The sequence below is a fragment of the Dermatophagoides farinae genome, chromosome 4 (assembly GCF_024713945.1).
Source record: "Dermatophagoides farinae isolate YC_2012a chromosome 4, ASM2471394v1, whole genome shotgun sequence".
NCBI classification, from domain to species: domain Eukaryota; kingdom Metazoa; phylum Arthropoda; class Arachnida; order Sarcoptiformes; family Pyroglyphidae; genus Dermatophagoides; species Dermatophagoides farinae.
This window is the reverse complement of record NC_134680.1, coordinates 6605868-6624736: the sequence shown is the minus strand read 5'-3', so window position 1 is coordinate 6624736 and position 18869 is coordinate 6605868. Positions and strand designations below refer to the sequence as shown.

Here is an 18869-nt window from a genome sequence, read left to right as displayed (position 1 = left end):
TTCTTTCTTTTTTTATTATTGAAAAATAAAATTGTCCTAAATCACAAAAGAAACCAAGTTATTAACTGATATATCACCTGATTATCATCTTCAACAATCGATCGATTTGATATATAATGTGATGACCATAAAAAGCAAAAGCAAAAAAAAAATCAAAACAAAAAAAAATATCGATGATGATGATGATGATGACGATTGAATCAAACTTTTGTCCTCGAAATCAATCATCAATAAATATATGCATTTGAAATTTAAAATAATGTAACCGAATTTTATGTTTTGTTTACTTGTGGCCCTTTATCAGGAGGGAGTGGTTGTTGTTGTTGTTGTTGTTCAGCGATTTGATTTCGACCATGATGATGATGATGATGAGCATCATCATCATCATTTATTGATCGAAAATATTTGAATTATTGGTGAACTTTATTTTCATTTTTTTTTTGTTTCATTCTGTCGATGATGATCAATGATTATTGTTGTTGTTGTTGTTGGCCATGATTATTTTGTTTCGACGATGATGGCCATGATCATGATCATCATCGTGTGTGTATGTGTGTCCTTTATAATAATTTCTTCCTTGATAATCAAAAAAAAAAACAACAAAAAAACAATATCCATGACAATGAGAATTGACATTTTTTGTTGTTGTTTTATTTTGATGAATTCATAAAAAAAAAATTCGAACGAAAGGTCGAATATTCAAATGAAATAATCGATTCGAAACATTTACAGTTTTACACTATGTATGTGTGTGTGTGTGTGTAAATTTTTTTTTCTCAAATATAGTCTGATTGGTGGTTGTAATAAAAATTTTAACCGTTATTTTTTTTGTTGTTGTTGTTGTGTGTCTATGTGATGAATGATATCTGTCTGATTGTCAAAAAATTCTTTGCGTTTTCATTTCAAAGTTCATTATCATTATCATCATCGTCGTCGCCATTTATTCATTACAATATATTTGGAAATCAATTGTTATTGTGTGTCTGTCATGTATGTTAATTGTTTGTAATTTCCTAATTTTCTTTTTTATTTTCTTATTTTTCTCATTTATTTTGCATATATAGATGTTGTTGTTGTTGTTGTTTTTCATTTCATTGACGATGGCTATGTAAAAGATCATTATCACCGAAAATTCAAAATCAAATGGGAAACCAATATGAAACAAACAAACAAACAAATTACCATTCATAACATGTAATGATGATTATGAGAAACATTATCATCATCATAGTCATCACCAAAAAAAAAAAAAAAAAAAACCTACAATAATGGAATGTTGTAGATGACGATTTTGTGATAATAAGTGTGAACACCATCAAATAATGGTCATCATTATTGTATATCATCACGACGAATGAATTAAACTCAAACATAAAACAAACAAAGAAGATAATCCATTTGTAATGAATGAATGAATGAATTTAATGTTTTTCTTTGTTGTTGTTGTTTCTTTGTTGTTTTTCCTGTTCCTTTGTGTGGCGCACACCACACACACATGTCAATCATCATCGTAATTATTATCATATGAAGATGATAATAACGAAGATGACCAAAGAAAAACAAAAATGTTAATTAGATCGTGTTGAAAATATATATATACAAGTGCATGAGATTTATGAAAAAAAAAATACATAAAGTGGTCATCATTTATAAATGATAATTTACAATCAACAAACAAGTTGAACAATGGAATGTTAATTTTTTCGCTGTGTGTTTGATCCAATTCCACCACAACGATGACTTATGACAACCACAAAAAAAAATTGATGACAAAATCTCAATCAAGTTCAAGTGATCATTATTTTCATTCATTTATCAATTTGTCCAAAAAAAAAATAACTGAACATTCAAATATCAAATATCCAAATTTATATCATCATTGTCATGTCAATCAATTGATAATTATCATCATCAATTTTTGTGTTTTCTGGATCAAAATATCCAATCCATTTATGAATGTGTATGTAATGTCATGTAACATCGAAACATCTGTTTGTCATCATCATCATCATCATCATCAACGTCAAGGTCAGGAAATCAAAACATGTTTATTCCATATCCATTTATTTATATTGAAAAAAAACTAATTTCCGCAATCAGGAAAAAAATCCACCCAAAACAAACAAACAAACAGAAAAGAAAACAATGTTTTATATTCACTCGTTTTCATTTTCATGGTAAGATTTTAAATTGAATTTTTTTCAAATAAATTAAATTTTTCTTCTTTTTTTTCTTTTTTTCTACAGAAATAAATGAACACCGTTTTTGATTAGACACATCACACACACATGAATTTTCGAAACAGACAAATAAACAAACGAAAAAAAAATTCCATCATGATCATCAAAATCAAAATACCGCAGTGAATGGAATGGCTATTATTCATGATCAAACAATGAAGACAAAAAAAAAATTCAATGATTTAATCTTGCTGAAAATTTCAACAAGTCATTCATTCATTCATCGCTGTTCAACGAGTGAAGAAAAAAAATTTATTTTCCATACATTTTATATACATCCTGATGATAATTGTATTTTTTCTTTTCCCGATTTTCTGTACATCATGGGTGCGAAAAGAAAATTTTTCAACAGCCAAACTCTTCTTTCAATCGGCAATATGTGGAAATCATTAAAATCGAAAAATCATCATCATAATCAACACGTTGATTCAATGATTATATTACTTGATGCATGATTTATCCGTGAATTTTGTTTTTTTTTTGTTTTTGTTTTTTCGTTCAACAAAAACACCCGTTCGTTCTTTTTCAGGACAGAAACTGTTTACAATATTTTGGTTTGTGGTATATGATGATTTGTGTGTGAAAAATGAGAAGAAAAAGAAGAAGACATCGCGAAAAAAAAGGCCAAGGACAACAATTGTGTTCGATATATCATCATCATCAAATGATGAAAAACCCATTGAATACAAAATGGCCGAGGCCAATTAATTGGAGAAAATAATAAAAAGTACATTCTGCAAAAAAAATGTGTTGATGGCTTTGATTTTGTTGTTGTTGTCGTCGTCGTCATTAACATGTTAATGTCAAATTAACAACAACAAAATTTGTCATTTTATGGCCATGGCCAAATGATGATGATGATGATCATCATCATCATCATCAAACAAGATGATGGATAGAATTGAAAATTCATCACACAGTGAAACAATATGAAACGAAAAACGGGATTTTCTTTTATTTTCCAAACAACAAAAAAAAAATAAAAAATAAAAACAAAACATTGATTGATTGTTCGGTGTTGACTTTTATTTTCCAAACAACAAAAAAAAAATAAAAAATAAAAACAAAACATTGATTGATTGTTCGGTGTTGACAGTTGTTTTATGACGACGATAAAGAAGACGAAAAGAAAACCTAATTTCGCCAACAGCTGATGATTATGATGACAGAGAAACAATACAGTGAAGAAAAAAAAGAAAAAAGGCATCATCATCATTCATTTATTCATTTAGAGGTCAACATTCATTTAATGTTGACCTTAACCTTTTTATTTTCATTCATTCATTTTCCATAATCATCACTTTGTCACTTCGTCAAATTTAATCGAATCAAATCGCATCATCATAATGATGATGATGATGATCCCGAAGAATGATTGACCATGTTTAACGTGTTTTTTTTAATTTTTTTTTTTGACAACAAAACATTTGAACATCAGCAGCAACAGAAACAATTTTTAAATATCCGAAACAAAACAAAAAAAAATTAAAATCCGACACGCATACTTGTTATTGATTGAGATAAAATTTTCAAATTCAGTTATAACGCCATCTATCGGTCGTATGTGGGATAACTTTTTTGTATTATATCAAAAATAAATCTTGTTTTTATAATTAAAAAAACTTTTAAAATGAATGAATTAATGAAAATTACAAACGAAAAAAAGTTATTCAATTTAAAATGTGTTCGATTGTGTATGTGACTAGTGTCTGTATTGATATAATGATTGTGTGTGTGTTTGTCAATTGTGATTAAATTGTTCTCGTGTTTTTTGATGAATGATATTTCGTGATTGGAAAAAACGAAAAACAAAATTGAAAAAAAAGGAAAAAGAAATCATTCCGTATACATATAGTATAATTCTTTAGCTAATCGATGTAATGGTAATCCAACAACATTGAAATAATCACCACGAATTGATTCGATTAATGTAGCACCAATACCTTGGATACCATAACCACCAGCTTTATCAAATGGTTCGCCAGTTTTAACATATGATTCAATGATTGTTTTATCCATTTCGGACATTGTAACATCGGTCGCTTCATGGAATGTAGTGACAAGATAATCACCATCAACAGATGATGACGATGATGATGATGATGATTGTGTCATTTGCTGTTGTTGTTGTTGCTGGTTAGAAGCTGTTGTTGTTGTCGATGATGATGATGATGATGACATGGATTTTGATTTTGTTATTAAAGCAACACCTGTGAATACCGTATGTGTTCGACCATTCAATTTCATCAATACACGTATAGCATCCGTTTCATTTTTAGGTTTTTCATAAATTTTTTCATCCAATGTAACCACTGTATCGCAACCGATAACCAGATCGGCAACATTGTTTTTATCCAAACGGGCTAATTGTCGCCAAACTGATAGCGCTTTTTGTTTAGCATTTTCTTTTACATATTCACATGGATGTGTAAATGAATTTTTATCCAAATTCTCTTCGAATTCTGGCCGGATGACTTCAAAATTAAATCTAACACTTTCAAGAATTTCTTTTCGCCGTATACTTGATGATGCAAGAATATTACGTTGACGACTGATGATTTGACGAATTGGTTCCAACATGATGATTCTTTTTTCTGAAAAAAACGTAATCAAATGAACAACAATGAAAACTAGTTGAAAAAAAACATACCAAACGAAAAAAAAAACAATCCAAACTATAAAAAAAAAAAGCAAAAAATTAGAACAATACTCGTAAATAACCGAAAAACGAGCTATCAAGATCCAGGATAAAGAAAAAAATAGAAAATCTTTCAAACTGGATCCCTTACAGTTGATTGCCTGTTGATTACTTTGCTCTATTACTTACATTATAATGTCACAATAATTTCAAAACACAATGATTATAAGTGTGACATGAATATATAGGTAAAACTAGGATTGAGCTTTCAGAAGAATCCTCTTTAGAGATTTAGGTAACTTGGAAAATCTTGAAGAAAAAAGAGCAAAAATCTTAAACAAAAGCAAAACAAAATTTGCATGCATGAGTGAACCACACACACACACACACACACACACACACACACAATCAACAATTTTTGGGCGACAATGGCGCCATATAGGATTTTTTTGGTGAATTATTCAAATTTTTTTATATATCAAAAATTGATTTTTTATGGACGAAAAAAATTTTAATTTTTTAAGAATACTTTGTGTGTTTGGAATTTTTCGAAATAAATGTGTTTTTTTGATGATATTTTTTTCTTATTTTAACAATAGAAAAGAGTATTTTTCATTTTATCATTCAATTTAACCAATTCATTCAATCGTGTTATGATATGACGTTCAAATTCTTCTTGGTTTTCAGCTGGAATATGTCTACTTTCATGTTGTCCTTCTAGATGTAATTTAGAACGATAAGCACAAAGATCAGCATAACGAACTGGAATTGGCATGGCAATTGGACCACCACGAAAGCGAGTACAATTATGGCATAAATAGAAACAAAGTTTTTGTAAATCATCCATACTCATTTGTCGCCGTTCATAATCATTATGTAAAACAACATATTTCAATGGACGTGATGTTCCCTATTTTGAATTCATATAAAAATAATGAGTGTTTTATGATAATGTAAAACCATTTTATATCACACAAACACACTTACCAATGGTGAGAAATGTGAATTGATGTAAAACATACAATAGTTTGGATCGATGATTGTAGTATCAACTACAGTTCCTGATGGTACATTATGAACAGGACGATCAGATGGACCACTTGGCTTGGACAATACAAAACGAGTTTGATGACGTTTCTGTGTAACAATAAACAATAATTTGTAATTCTCAACACGAAGACGTACAGCTCGACGGATTTGATCAATTTCATCTTGAGCAGATTTAAATTGTCCATCACCAATACCATCACGGAAGACGATAAAATTTTCCGGTAAATATTTGTTAATTTTTTCATATTCATCCAACAATTCATTAATCATTTCTTCAAGTACATGGATCAATTCTTCTTTTTCTCGTTTTTGAACACGTATACTTGCTGAATAACGAGTGAAATGTTGATCATAACTACCGATTGCGCAAGCAATTGAATTTAAAACTTTTTCACCACTACCAGGATGATTAACATCAATACCAATAGCCATAGTTTTCATGTGATCAAATGGTAAAGATTTCAGGTCCCTTGTATCAATATAGCTATTTTGACCATTAAGTTTTCCATTAACTTTTAACAAAACACTCTCAATGTAACCACGAGAACGTCTTTTAGCTTTCGATGATAACAAACATTGAGTGATGATACCAAATTTTTGATCACCAAAATGTTTGACAATATTATACAAATATGGAACTAGAGAATGGGAACAAAGAAAAAAATATATGAATCATTCATAATCAATTTATCAAACACACACTTACTTTGTGGTAATAAGATGAACAATAAATTAACATCGGGTAATAATTTCAAAATGTTGGCAAAGACATTTTTTACCACATTCAGACTTCGATTATCGATTGGTACAACTTGAGTTTCTACACATTTCGATAAATCCAAACCAAAACGATGACCAGTTTGTTTCAATTCTGAAACAATATTAGCCACATCTCGTTTATCAAATTTTTCGTCGAAACTGAAAAATGCCCATTGTTTTGAACCAACTGTTGATGCAAAACGATCATTACGACCACCACCAATTAGATGTGGTGGATCCAAAACACGGCCATTGAGGCGAACTGGTTTTGGTGAAAAATTTGCACCAAAATGATTCATTTTATCCGTATCCAATTGAGCAATTTCTGTAGCAAATCTTGATAAATGATTAAAATAAACCAATGGTTTATGTGTGGACGCATGTAGAAGATCATTTTGGATTAATGGATCAATTTTGGACTGATTCAAAAATTGTTTATCCACCATATGTAAAATTTCCAATGGCATGAAAAAATTTGATCGTCCCATCATTTGAACTGTTGGATAATCTTCTAATTCCATTTGATATTTCATCATAAAATAATCATATACTGAAATCAATCTTTCGTGATCGTTGTTGTTGTCGTCACCATTACCATTATTTCGTTCTCGAAACATGAATGTTACTTCACGTGGTTTTTTTGAAACAAGAGCTTTAATTTTATAGGTCATTCTTCGGCCCATATGTGTTGAATAAACTTCTAATCCACGGATTATTTTATTTACACGGTCAAGATCATTCGATGATAAATTTCGTATATTACGACAATCGGAAATCATTTCCACCAATTGAACTAATGATTCAGTACTAAATGAAATCAAACATGATGTTTTTAAATGTAGATTCAATGAAGGTCCAATCTGGGTACGATGAACAGCTGTAGTGAAGCCTTGAACAAATCGTAGCCATGAATTTGGACCACTTGTTTGGCCATTTTCAACATCATATAAATTTCTACGATGTAGTTGAAATTTATTCAGACAAATATTCTGAAATAAAACTTCAAGAAAGCTGATTGCCACTTCAGGTATATTGGATATTTTTCCGGAATAAAATCCAATAATTGTTGAAAGATCAATGATTTGAACTTTTGAAAATTCAACAATAAATTCTTTTTTTCGTCCATCGATTTCAGCATCAATATTTTTCACCAAAATAGAGGAATCAATATCTTCGGTGGCATAAATATTTTTACCATTATCGTATATATGTTTGATTCCCGTGAAAACATTTTGGTTTACGTTAACAAATCGATCAACCAATTTTGGGGCATGTTTTGCAAAAAATCTTTGGATTCGTTCATTTTCATCAGCGGAAATTGTTTTTTGTCTTTCAGAATTTTTGAATTTAAAATCCACATCATATTGGAAGACAATTGTTGGATGGACATTAATCAACATGAAATTGGCCAATAATTCAATTGTACGACCATTAGTACCGGATTCAAATTTACCGGAATATACAATCGGATAAGATTGTGCTTCAGGATAATTCGAAAAATCCCGACGAATTACTGTAGTTCCTCCTTTTGATTGAGGTTTGATTTGTGGTGGGCTTTTTCGTTCCAAGTGTTCAGCACGTGTAACCGAAATATTGTCACCAGAATCGCGAAAAGATGGAGCTGAATGAAAAAAAAAATATAAATAAATTTGAAAAAACTTGTAACAAAGAAAAGACTGACGAACCTTGAATTTGCATCCGACGTAACTGTTCTCGGGTTTGTTCTTCAACCACTTCAGTGGTCAGCCTGGTCGGAGTGTCAATTGGTAATGATGGTAATGATGGTGATAAAGATGATAATGGTGATGTTGTCGTCGTAGTCGTCGTTGTTGTTGATAATGATGATGATGATGATAATGATGTAACCGGCAATGCAGCCGGACGAAAAATAAAACGTGGACGAGATCGTCCACGAAAACTCATGATGATTGTTTTTTTTTTATACCAAGAATTAATTCGTCAAATCAATAAAAAATGATAACTTGCTTCAAACTCGAAAACGGCATCGGAAACAAAATCAAATCGCTCTCTTTAAATGTGAAAAATTTCAACAAACAAATTGTTCATTACACTCAAGTTCGATTTTTCGAGAATGTGCGAACAAACAAAAAAATTCGAACACTTCCACTTTGATGCAGCTCCATCTATCGGTCGACTAGAGGTTTAACAAATTGAGTAATTTTTTCGTTTTTTTTTTGAAAAAAATATCAATTTTATTTCAATCAAAAAAGATAAATTAATATAATATAATAACAAAAATAAGATCAAAATTGTTCAATTAATCGATTAGCCAATTGTCGCATATTGCCAAATACTTTCGATGGTGGACTACCCAATATTAGATTACAGATAGCCGTACGTGCTGCACGAATATTATTATATGAACCGAGTATATGAATCTTGGAATCAGCCAAAACAATTCGTGTTTTCGTAATATTTTCAATAGTAAATTTTATACGACCACCAGTGCCGGCAATACGACCAATTGCACGATTTAAATGATTACCTTTTAATCGTTTAACTTGATTGATTGTATACAAAGAAAAGAGATTAATTTTTTGACAAAACAAGAAAAAACAAATAGAATACATACCATCTTGTATTTCGAATGATTCAATAAACATTTCATCTAAACGAATCAATGCAAGTGCATCTTCAATTTCGAATCCTAAGATGAATGCCTGTACAAAATCGGCTGCTTTTTGTATATTACATTTATCCGATAATCCAGGTGGTGTACGTATTTCTACACATTTGGTACGTATATTGAAACGCATCTGTAATTTAAGATGTTCAACAATTGGTGTGAATATTCGTAGCCAATTCTCTTTCAATGGTTTATAACGATTTAATGGAACCTGAATTTTTCGATATTCCACTCCTGAATACTATTGTTTGCGAGAAAAAGTTGTTAAAATTTAAAGCGAAAAATAATAACAATGATGCTTACCGTTGAACTTTCATCGACTGGTTTAAAATTTGGTAGTTTTGGCAATGATTTATTATCATCATCGATTTCCATTTCATCTAGTTTACGTTTATTTTTTGATTTTTTACCCACTACTACTTTGAATTCTGAATCTTCATTGTTGTTTTTGTTGTTGTTGTTCAGTTTTATAATCTTCAATTTTTGCCATTTCGGCATCTAATAGATCGGCCATTATTTTTTGATTTTTTTTTTTTTGAATTTTCAAATTCAGATTCTCGCCAACAAATGAACGGTCCACGTGTTTTTTTTAATCCTCTGGATTCTCCGAATATTTTTTCTATTGATGGCCATTCATATATGACGTTTCAAAAAATGTAAATATTCTTATCATTTTTTTTAAAACATTTATCGATTTGATTCATTTCCGGCTTTCTGACAAAACATGATCGGAAAAAAATGAAATTGAATTTGTCTTAATTCGGTGATAATTGTGAAGATTTTTGAAAAAAAATCCAAAATCTCATCATATGTTCTTTGAATGGCTGCTTCACACACGAGCGGCTATTGAAATCTGCTGGAACAAATGCTTCTGCTACTGCTGCTGCTGCTGTTGTTGAGTTTAATGATTGATTGATAAATTTAATTTGTTTTGTCTCATTTAAATTGTCACATCTGGTATCTGGATCTATATTTTTATTTTGAACCCTTTGGAACTTTGGAGCAATTCATCTATTTCTTGCCAAATGACTAAACAAATTATGAATATTTTCGGAAAACTTGAATCTGAATATGAAACTATCCAGAAATCATTGACCGTCATTGATGATAGTATTAAAAAAATAACCGGTAAAGATCCAGGCCGTATTTTTGATGAAAAAATTGGACGTAATAGATTTCGATCATCATCATCATCATCGTTTGCTATTGGAAATAAACGAAAATTGTATGTATTGTTTTCCATTTGTTTTTTTAAAATCTGATTTTAATTTTTTTTTAAATTCAATTCGAATTTATAGAAACGAATTCGATGATAATGATATCGATCATTTTGATAATCATCACGATGACGATGATGATAGTCCATACAAACGTTCATTACAGTCCCAAGTGGTGGCCACTTCATGGGAAATGAAACACCGTAATCAGGTGCTTGAAGAACAAAAAAATGATAAAAAATCAATGTCACGTAATCGTCGAATGTTTGGTCATATACTAGGTACATTGGAAAAATTTAAAAATGAACAATCACAACGTAAAGATTTGGTAAATATCATCTCTTTTTCTTGCTTCGCAATTAATCTATCTTGTTTAATCCCAAACGAATCTAGCAAAAACGTGCTGAAATTGAACAAAAATTAGATCAAGCTGCCGAACAAGAACGTGAAGCATTGAAAAAAGAACGAGAAAAATTATTTAAAGAACGTAAATCAAAACGTTTACAAATGAAATGTTTAGAAATGAAATTACAACGTGCTGAAATTGTATGTTGTTTGTAAATGTTTTTGATCAATATTTGTATCAATTATAATGAATTTATTATCTTTCCATTAGCATAAAAAATGGGAACAATCACAACAATATTTGGGAAATTTTATTGAAACCAAAACTAAACCAAATATATTCTATATGCCAACGAAACATAACGCTGAAACAATGAAACGTTCACAAGAAACTAAAGATAAATATAGAAGTAAGTGGTTATTTTTTTTTCATTGCCAAAAAAAAAATTTACTGTAAATTGTTCACTTTGTTTAGTCATTTTTGCTGAAAAACGTGCTAAAATACACAAAGAATTGAATGAAATCGATGAAATGTATCGTATGAATAATGACGAAGAATCTGGTACTGGTGTTGTTGGTGATGGTAATGATGTTGAAAATCAATCTCATCATAATCCACCATTACATGATAATGATGACAAGAATCGGAATAAATCTCAGGATAATAATGATGATTCAAAGAAAAATGGTCATTTTGTTGGTCAAATGGCAAAAGAATCGATCAATTCCACTGCCACCACTACAAATGTTGATGGAAATGCATCGAATTCGATAAAAATTGTTGATGAAAAAATAACTGAAGAAATAAAATCCAAAGAACAAAAAAATCTTGGTCATCATCATCATCAACACCACCACCACCACCATCATCATCATCATCATCCTAGTAAAAAATCTTTAAAAGAAGAACCACAGAGTAATAAAACATCGAAAGAACAGTCACAACCACAAAAACAAGTTGCTGATGATGAAAAAGAAAAGGAAAGAAAATTGATCGATAAAGAAGATTTTGAACCAGATTATGATTGATTTATTTATTGAATCGAATCGATCGTAGTAAAACAGAAACAAAAACATTTCATCATTTTTGTTAAATATAAATTTTATCATTTTTTTTACAAGAAAATTTTTCATTTTCATTTTTTGATTGTTTGTTTGTTTGTTTGTCACACACACACACTTACATCATATTGTAGTTGTTGTCATCATCATCACACCTTGATTTAGCATGAATGAATTTAGCCATAAATAAATATAAACTGATTGCAAAGACTTTGATCTAAACGTCCATCTAATGGATAAATCATTTGTTTATGTCGATTATTATTAAGAATTTTCGATTTTATTCGTCGTAGATTTTGATTACTTTCACATAGTTTTCGATAATTCCATATATGTAAATGTTTACTTTTGCCTTGACGAGCGTATACGAATAATCGATCCATTGATAATAAATGTTTTATATTGTCGAATTTCTTCGATTTCAGTGGACACAATAATACATCAGTTTCAAGATTCACAGTTTTTTCAAAATCTTTGGTCAATATATTTACTGTTTCGGATGAAGAATCAACCAAACAGAATCCACAAAGCAATGCCCAATGTGCACGATTGCCTTGTCTTAATCCAGGTTCATGATTAAAATCTGAATCATATGGCACGAGAATTGGTTGTCCATTACATAAATGTTCGATTACATCATACATTGATCGTTCCAGATCATAACGATGTTCAGCATTTAATGAAAATTCTTCACGTATAAATTTGGCCATGTTTTCCACTGTGAATGAGAATTTGGTTGAAATTGAAAGAAAAAAAAATCATTATTTTATCCATACCAGAAAACATTTCACCAAATCTGGTAATGCCATAGGATTTAGCTTTTATCAATATTTTGGATAGATCAATATCGTATTGATTATCGATCAATTTGAGGCACATTATCAATGCAACTAATCCACATCTGAATATATAGAAACAAAGAATAAATGAAACGTTAACAATTTCGACGTTTCGAAAACTTACGTTGGACCACTTTGTATAATTGGATCACAATGATGATATAATGACAGCAATAATACTGGACTATTATTTTGTTTGAATGATTTAAATGATCGAATGAATCTTTGACAAGCAAATTTAACAATTTGATCCGGATTAGCAACAACATTCGATTCGGATTTTTCTACAAATGACGAATTCGGATAATGTTTTATTGTTAATGTTAAAGAAAATATGGATTGGGGCAGTGGTGGTGGTGGTGGTGGTGGTGGCGGCGGCGACGGTGGGGTCACTCCTGAAAATATCTTCGATGGACTAGAATCAATTAATGAATGATAAAATGAAGACATTATATCACAAATTGATCATTTAGATTTCTATCGAATAAATGAAATCGGTCGCAATCGATAGATGGAGACACAGATCGAGCACAGCTGTGTGTGTGTATACATTTTGCTCGAATTCGGCTTTCGACACGACACAGTTAGTCATTCTGTCCAACCAACAAAACAAAAACAAATCAATCGACGATTTTCGATTGAATTTGAATAAATACGAAAATCATTCATATTTTTATTTTTATATATAAATAAATAATGAATCCAAGTGGTAATGAATTTACATTACGTGTTGCAATCTGTGATCTAGTTGAACGGCTGAAACGTATGCAACATAAATGTTCATATTTGGAAGAATGTCGTAATCAATTAGTTAAAGAAGTAATACGTTTACGTTTACAGAATGAATGGCTAGCCAGACAGATTGGTAATGATTCGCCAGAGATATCATCATTGCCACCACCACCACCACCAACACAATCACAGCAACAACAGAATTTGCAAATATGTTTTTCATGTAATCAACAATCGGCCAATAATAATAATAATAATCTAGTCAATCATAATGCTCATTGTCAACATCATCATCAACAACAACAACAAATGATCAATGGCCATCAAAAGTCGAATCATCTTAATGATGATGATGATGATGAAGAAGAAGAAGAAGAATCACCAATGACGAATCGATCAGCAACAGCAAAAGATGATAGTAGTATCCATCTAATAAATATATTAAATGAATTTGAACGTAATGATAATAGTGAAGAATCTAATCGCCAAGATTCCATACGACAATTAACCATTCAGATGTTGAAAGATTTAGATGCTGAAATGAAAACTGGAAAATTGAAAATGGAATTGATTAATTTCGTTCGAAATAATATTGAAAATTCATCATCATCCAATGATGATGGTGATGAGCTGATAAAATTTGATAATCATCAAATGGAAATGGATGGAAAACAACAACAGCAGCAGCAACAACAACAACCAATGATCAATCAAACAAATCAATCGAATGATTATGAAGCATTCAATAATAATAGTGATTATTATACAAATTCACATAATATAAATGTGCAACAACAACAACAACAACAACGTGCCATAACAATGGCCAAAATTATTGAACGATCCACTAATGATGTTGATGTGGATGAAGAAAAATTGAACAAATTACAACCTTCATCACAAAGACAAACGATATCCCGGCGACAGGATGCGGAAAATCGTAATTTTTTGAATTCAGCAACTGCTACTACTACTGCTGCTGCTGTAGTAACTGCAACTGCCACTACAACATCCATATTCAATAGTATTGATCTTGTAACACAAGAAAATCAATTGATTAATATAATCAAAATAATACGTAATGATATTAAATATCTACATCAGGGCGTTTTAGCATCGACGGATAAACTTAATCGTTTGAAAACAAGACAATTACGACATTTTTTTCAAAAACAAATCAATCTTGAACAGCAGCAACATCAGCAACAACAATCCGGAACAACGTCAACAAATAAATAAATCGAATGAATTCATCCAATCAGCAAATGAGTATTTGGAATTTTTTTTTTTTGTTATTACTCGTTAAGGAACCATCAAAAACATCATGCTGACAACAAAGAAGAAAAAAAAACAATGACGATCATCATCATCATCATCATTCCAATAATTTTCTTGCCTTATTGATTTTTTTTTTATTTCAAACTTTGTCTTTCCATTTGGCTGTGGGACTGTGTGGAGTGGTGGTTGCTAGATAGCTAAGATTTTTAAAATTCTCTTTTTTCTACAAATTCATTCATTTCAAAATGGAAACAAAAACAAAAAAATTTTTTTTTGTTTTTGTTTTTTTTCTTTCTCTCTCAAAAAATAAAATAATTGAAAATGATGTGTTTTTTTCTGGTCTTGCGTTTCACAATTTCAAATTCAGCCGCATTCATTTATCATCATCATCATCCGCATCAAATTTTGATTCATTGAGTTGTCATCATCATCATCATCATTGTTGTTGTTGTTGTTGTCGATGTTGATGTTGATGTTGTGTGAATGGGTGTAGAATATCGAATTTTTCGTTTCATTGTTGAACAGATTTGAAAAATGGATATGTTTTGCCGGAAATTGTTTTTTTCTTCTTTTTTTTATTTTCAAGAAAAAAAAACAAGCAACTCAAATGAAAAAAAAAAAGAAAATCGAGGCCAATGTCATCATCATCATCATAATTCATGGAATGAATGAATTTTATTCGGGTTTTTTCTGTAAAATGATGACGCAACATGCATAAAAGTCTAGTTTATTATTTTATTTTTTTTTTTGTAAGCAAATTGGCCATCATCAAAAGGGCCAATAAACAATCAATGTTTATCAGATTCCATAAAGCAGAGTGGCGCATTGGAAGCGTGCTGGGCCCATATAGTAGTAATAGAGATGGGAAAATCAATGATGATTAGAATTTTTCATTTTTGCATAATTTAGGCAACCCAGAGGTCCAAAACCATACTCTGCTATGTGGAAATTTTTTTTCTGCATTTGAAATAAATGAACAAATGGATTAATGAAAATGACAAACAAAATCCTTTTTTGACGACACAAACCTACACGCCAAAACAAAACAAAACCAACAAAAAAAAATGCAATTTATCCAATATGTCGTGTGTGCGTGGGCGTTCGTTTTTTTCTGGTTGAATAACTGACCCAAAAAAACGAGAAAAGAAAAAAAATTCAAATGACGCCCACAAATGAAAATGAAACGACAATTCATTGTCAATCCAATTCCGATTTCAATCATCATCATCAACAAAGTTTCCGGAATATTATTATTCCAACTGCCATCAAGATGATGATGATGATGATTGTTATCACGTCATTTTTATTCATAGTGTTTTTTTTTTCACCACAACCACCATTATTTGTTGTTCTCGTTCTCGTTGTTGTTGTTGTCATTTCTATTTTTTATCTAGTTTTTTTTTGTTTTTCTGGGGCCAAAATAACGAATCTGTGTCCAAAAAAAACAACAACAACCATACCCGATGATGATGATGATGATGGAACACAGATGTTTATCATCATCAGATAATCAGTATCGGGTAAATTACATTTTTTCTTCAAGAAAAAAAAAACAAGAAACAATCTTAATGATGATGATGATGATGAGAAACATGAACATAACAAAGAAACAATTCCAAGACCGATTCTGGAATTTCGAAATTCATTTTTTTTATTCTGTTGCCAATTAATTTCAATTTTTTCTCGGAATTTTTAAACAATGAAAAAAAATAAATAATCAAATGCATGACAGTGAAGCAAACATTGATGATGATGATGATGATGGTGGCCTGTTTGCATAATCACGAGAAAAAAAACAAACTGATTAATTACGAATATCGGCAATTTGACAATTAATTATCCATATTTCAAAACAAAACAAAAAAAAATTTTATCCTTTGTATCTCTCCACCATGGTAATGATGTATTAAATCGCTGATCCATAAGCAGACAGATGATGAATGAATCAAATTTCGTCACAAATTTCATCATCAGCATCATTATAGTCGTCGTTGTCGATATTGTTTTCGGCGAGCAGAAAAAGAAAAGTTAATTCCCCACTGTATTAGTATGTTTGTATTTGTTTCAGAAAGTGGGGAATTTTTTTTTTTCATTCAAAATTGATTACAGAATTTCATCGTCGTCGTCGTTGTTGTTGTCATTGGCATGATTCTTTTTCCGTCTGATTTGTTGTTGATAAATGTCACACACACACACACACCAACATGCACCAAGTTTTTGTGAAAATTTTCAGACATTAAAAATGCCCAGTAATTTAGCAAATTGGACAAATTCATTTTCATTCCATTCCATTCTATCTATCTGTTTCGCAATACCGGTTAAGAATGGCGTTTTGTTGTTTCTCGATCAAATTTAAATAACTTGTATCGGGAAGATTGAAACTACCGGAATCAAAAAATTCTGAAAACCAAGAATAATAATAAATGCTAGGATTTGTTTTCTTCCACCACTACAAACAAAAACATCACACGAAATAATGGCTTAAAAACTTTTAAAAATGGGTGCAAAAAAAAAGAAAAAAAAACCTAAAACCCCCGCCACTCAGAAACAATGTACTTTGTTAGCGCAACTTATCTTGTGCATGTGTAATCCGTATTCATTCTTGAATTTTTTTTTCTTTGTGAAAAAAAAAACAAATCTACACAGAGGAAAAATAAAGACAAAACAGCAAAACAAAAAGTTTATCACGTATCTCATTTACGTAACCAACAAACAAACGAAAAAGAACAGACAAAACATTCACAGTAAAAGATCATTACAAATGACAAACATCAAAATAACAAAAAAAAAACTTTAAAATAAAACATCAACCAAAATTACACACACCCACACGACAGAGAGAAAAGAAAAGGAATTTTTATTTCTGCATCTGACATTCAAAAAAAAACATCTCATTCATTTCGTTAAAGTTTTGGAATTTTTTTTTTTTTTTTTTTTGGTTTGCTTGTTACAACCCGACACTGGCACAATATTTGTGTCTTCATTAATATTACATCAGTGATCAGTGTCTGTAGCTGTGTGTGTGTGTGTCGATCAGTGATAATAATAACTTATTGATAATCTATATCATCGTCATAATTATGGTGGATAATTATAATGGATTCATTTTCATTTTCATTTTTTTTTTTTTGTTTCTCCAGAGTTCAGCGCTTTCGTTGTTAGGTTGATTAGATTGAATCGGGTGTGTGTTTATTATTGTGGAAAATTATTTTTTTTTTTTGCCATTTCACTGAATCCAATCGAATTGGATTGATTGTGGTGAAAGAAAGGCTTGAACAAGGCCATTAAAGTTACAATGGTGGAGAAGATTTTATTCGTTTCTCAATAACGATGAAACGGATGAACTTTTGTTCACAAAATAACATCATCATCATCATAATGATGTTGTTGTTGTTTTGGTGATGATGATGATGATGATCATCGGAGGAAAAAAAGAATATTCCAATGAACGATTCGGATAGATGAAAGTGAAAAACTAAAACTAAAACTCTACAATCAAGAAACAAAAAAAATTTGTGTGCATGTATTGTCAGCAACGACGATGAAAAATTGTGGAACAAAAACCGATAAAAATTAAAATTAATGATTTCGTTATACACATTCGCCCCTTTTAAACATTGCAAATTGTACAAAAAAAAGCTGAAAGAATATCGAGAGAGAGAGAGAGAGAGAGATAGAAACAATGAAAATTATAAAGAGCTTAAAGCATCAGAATAAAAAAAAAATTCTGTTGAATAAAAAAACAACAACAAAAATAACAATAAACGATAAAAATGCAAACGAAAAACAAAAAATTCAAGCTACAATCAACCAGGAATGAATACGAAACAACAATAATCAATGAAACAAGAATTTTCTGATTTTGAATAAATGAAATGGAAGGTGAATCAAAGAATGAAAGAATCGAGAAAGAGAGAACAACAAGAATTGTTATTTTTTTGTTTTTTTTTCTCATATAAAATAAAATAAAAAAAAAATTCATGCAACCAAAAAAAGAGCATGCGTTATGCGTCTGACATGATTTTTGTTTTGTTTTGTTTTCAATTGGTTAAATAAAAATGT

General features: G+C 30.3%; 6 protein-coding genes and 1 long non-coding RNA gene across 10 annotated transcripts; 3 read left to right on the top strand and 4 right to left on the bottom strand.

Moving 5' to 3' along the window:
* Positions 1–476: 476 nt before the first annotated feature.
* LOC142597497 (uncharacterized) lies at positions 477–3253 on the top strand. Its single transcript, XR_012832215.1, has 3 exons — positions 477–990; positions 1065–2177; positions 2247–3253. It is a non-coding gene; the product is annotated as an uncharacterized LOC142597497 (long non-coding RNA).
* Positions 3254–3803: 550 nt separating this feature from the next.
* On the bottom strand, positions 3804–5284 carry LOC124491008 (dTTP/UTP pyrophosphatase). 4 transcript variants are annotated; one of them, XM_047053601.2, is made up of 3 exons: positions 5068–5245; positions 4891–4972; positions 3804–4834 (listed from the first exon to the last, which is right to left on the bottom strand). In XM_047053601.2, exon 3 carries the CDS (start codon positions 4818–4820, stop codon positions 4077–4079), a length of 744 nt encoding a protein of 247 aa, XP_046909557.2. In that variant the 5' UTR covers positions 4821–4834; positions 4891–4972; positions 5068–5245; the 3' UTR covers positions 3804–4076. The 4 variants fall into 4 exon arrangements, with proteins under 4 accessions (XP_046909557.2, XP_046909556.2, XP_075586798.1 ...); XM_047053600.2 differs by having other exon boundaries at positions 4891–4915; XM_075730683.1 differs by lacking the exon at positions 4891–4972 and having other exon boundaries at positions 3804–4870; positions 5068–5284.
* An 83-nt stretch (positions 5285–5367) lies between these two features.
* LOC124490901 (protein argonaute-2) lies at positions 5368–8781 on the bottom strand. Its single transcript, XM_047053477.2, has 4 exons — positions 8373–8781; positions 6635–8308; positions 5866–6566; positions 5368–5788 (listed from the first exon to the last, which is right to left on the bottom strand). Exons 1-4 carry the CDS (start codon positions 8608–8610, stop codon positions 5468–5470), a joined length of 2934 nt encoding a protein of 977 aa, XP_046909433.1. The 5' UTR covers positions 8611–8781; the 3' UTR covers positions 5368–5467.
* An 85-nt stretch (positions 8782–8866) lies between these two features.
* Positions 8867–9945, bottom strand: l(1)G0004 (RNA-binding protein pno1). The gene is made up of 3 exons (XM_047053708.2): positions 9638–9945; positions 9281–9575; positions 8867–9208 (listed from the first exon to the last, which is right to left on the bottom strand). The coding sequence occupies exons 1-3, from the start codon at positions 9830–9832 to the stop codon at positions 8952–8954; spliced, it is 747 nt and encodes a 248-aa protein (XP_046909664.2). The 5' UTR covers positions 9833–9945; the 3' UTR covers positions 8867–8951.
* A 265-nt stretch (positions 9946–10210) lies between these two features.
* LOC124500577 (desmosome associated protein-like protein pinnin) lies at positions 10211–12166 on the top strand. The gene is made up of 5 exons (XM_047064663.2): positions 10211–10559; positions 10633–10879; positions 10945–11097; positions 11168–11306; positions 11372–12166. Exons 1-5 carry the CDS (start codon positions 10360–10362, stop codon positions 11923–11925), a joined length of 1293 nt encoding a protein of 430 aa, XP_046920619.1. The 5' UTR covers positions 10211–10359; the 3' UTR covers positions 11926–12166.
* On the bottom strand, positions 11904–13306 carry LOC124500657 (actin maturation protease). Its single transcript, XM_047064753.2, has 3 exons — positions 12922–13306; positions 12735–12859; positions 11904–12676 (listed from the first exon to the last, which is right to left on the bottom strand). The coding sequence occupies exons 1-3, from the start codon at positions 13245–13247 to the stop codon at positions 12135–12137; spliced, it is 993 nt and encodes a 330-aa protein (XP_046920709.2). The 5' UTR covers positions 13248–13306; the 3' UTR covers positions 11904–12134.
* A 90-nt stretch (positions 13307–13396) lies between these two features.
* On the top strand, positions 13397–14914 carry LOC124500655 (uncharacterized). The gene has a single exon (XM_047064752.2). The coding sequence runs from the start codon at positions 13494–13496 to the stop codon at positions 14766–14768; it is 1275 nt and encodes a 424-aa protein (XP_046920708.2). The 5' UTR covers positions 13397–13493; the 3' UTR covers positions 14769–14914.
* The last annotated feature ends 3955 nt before the right edge of the window (positions 14915–18869 follow it).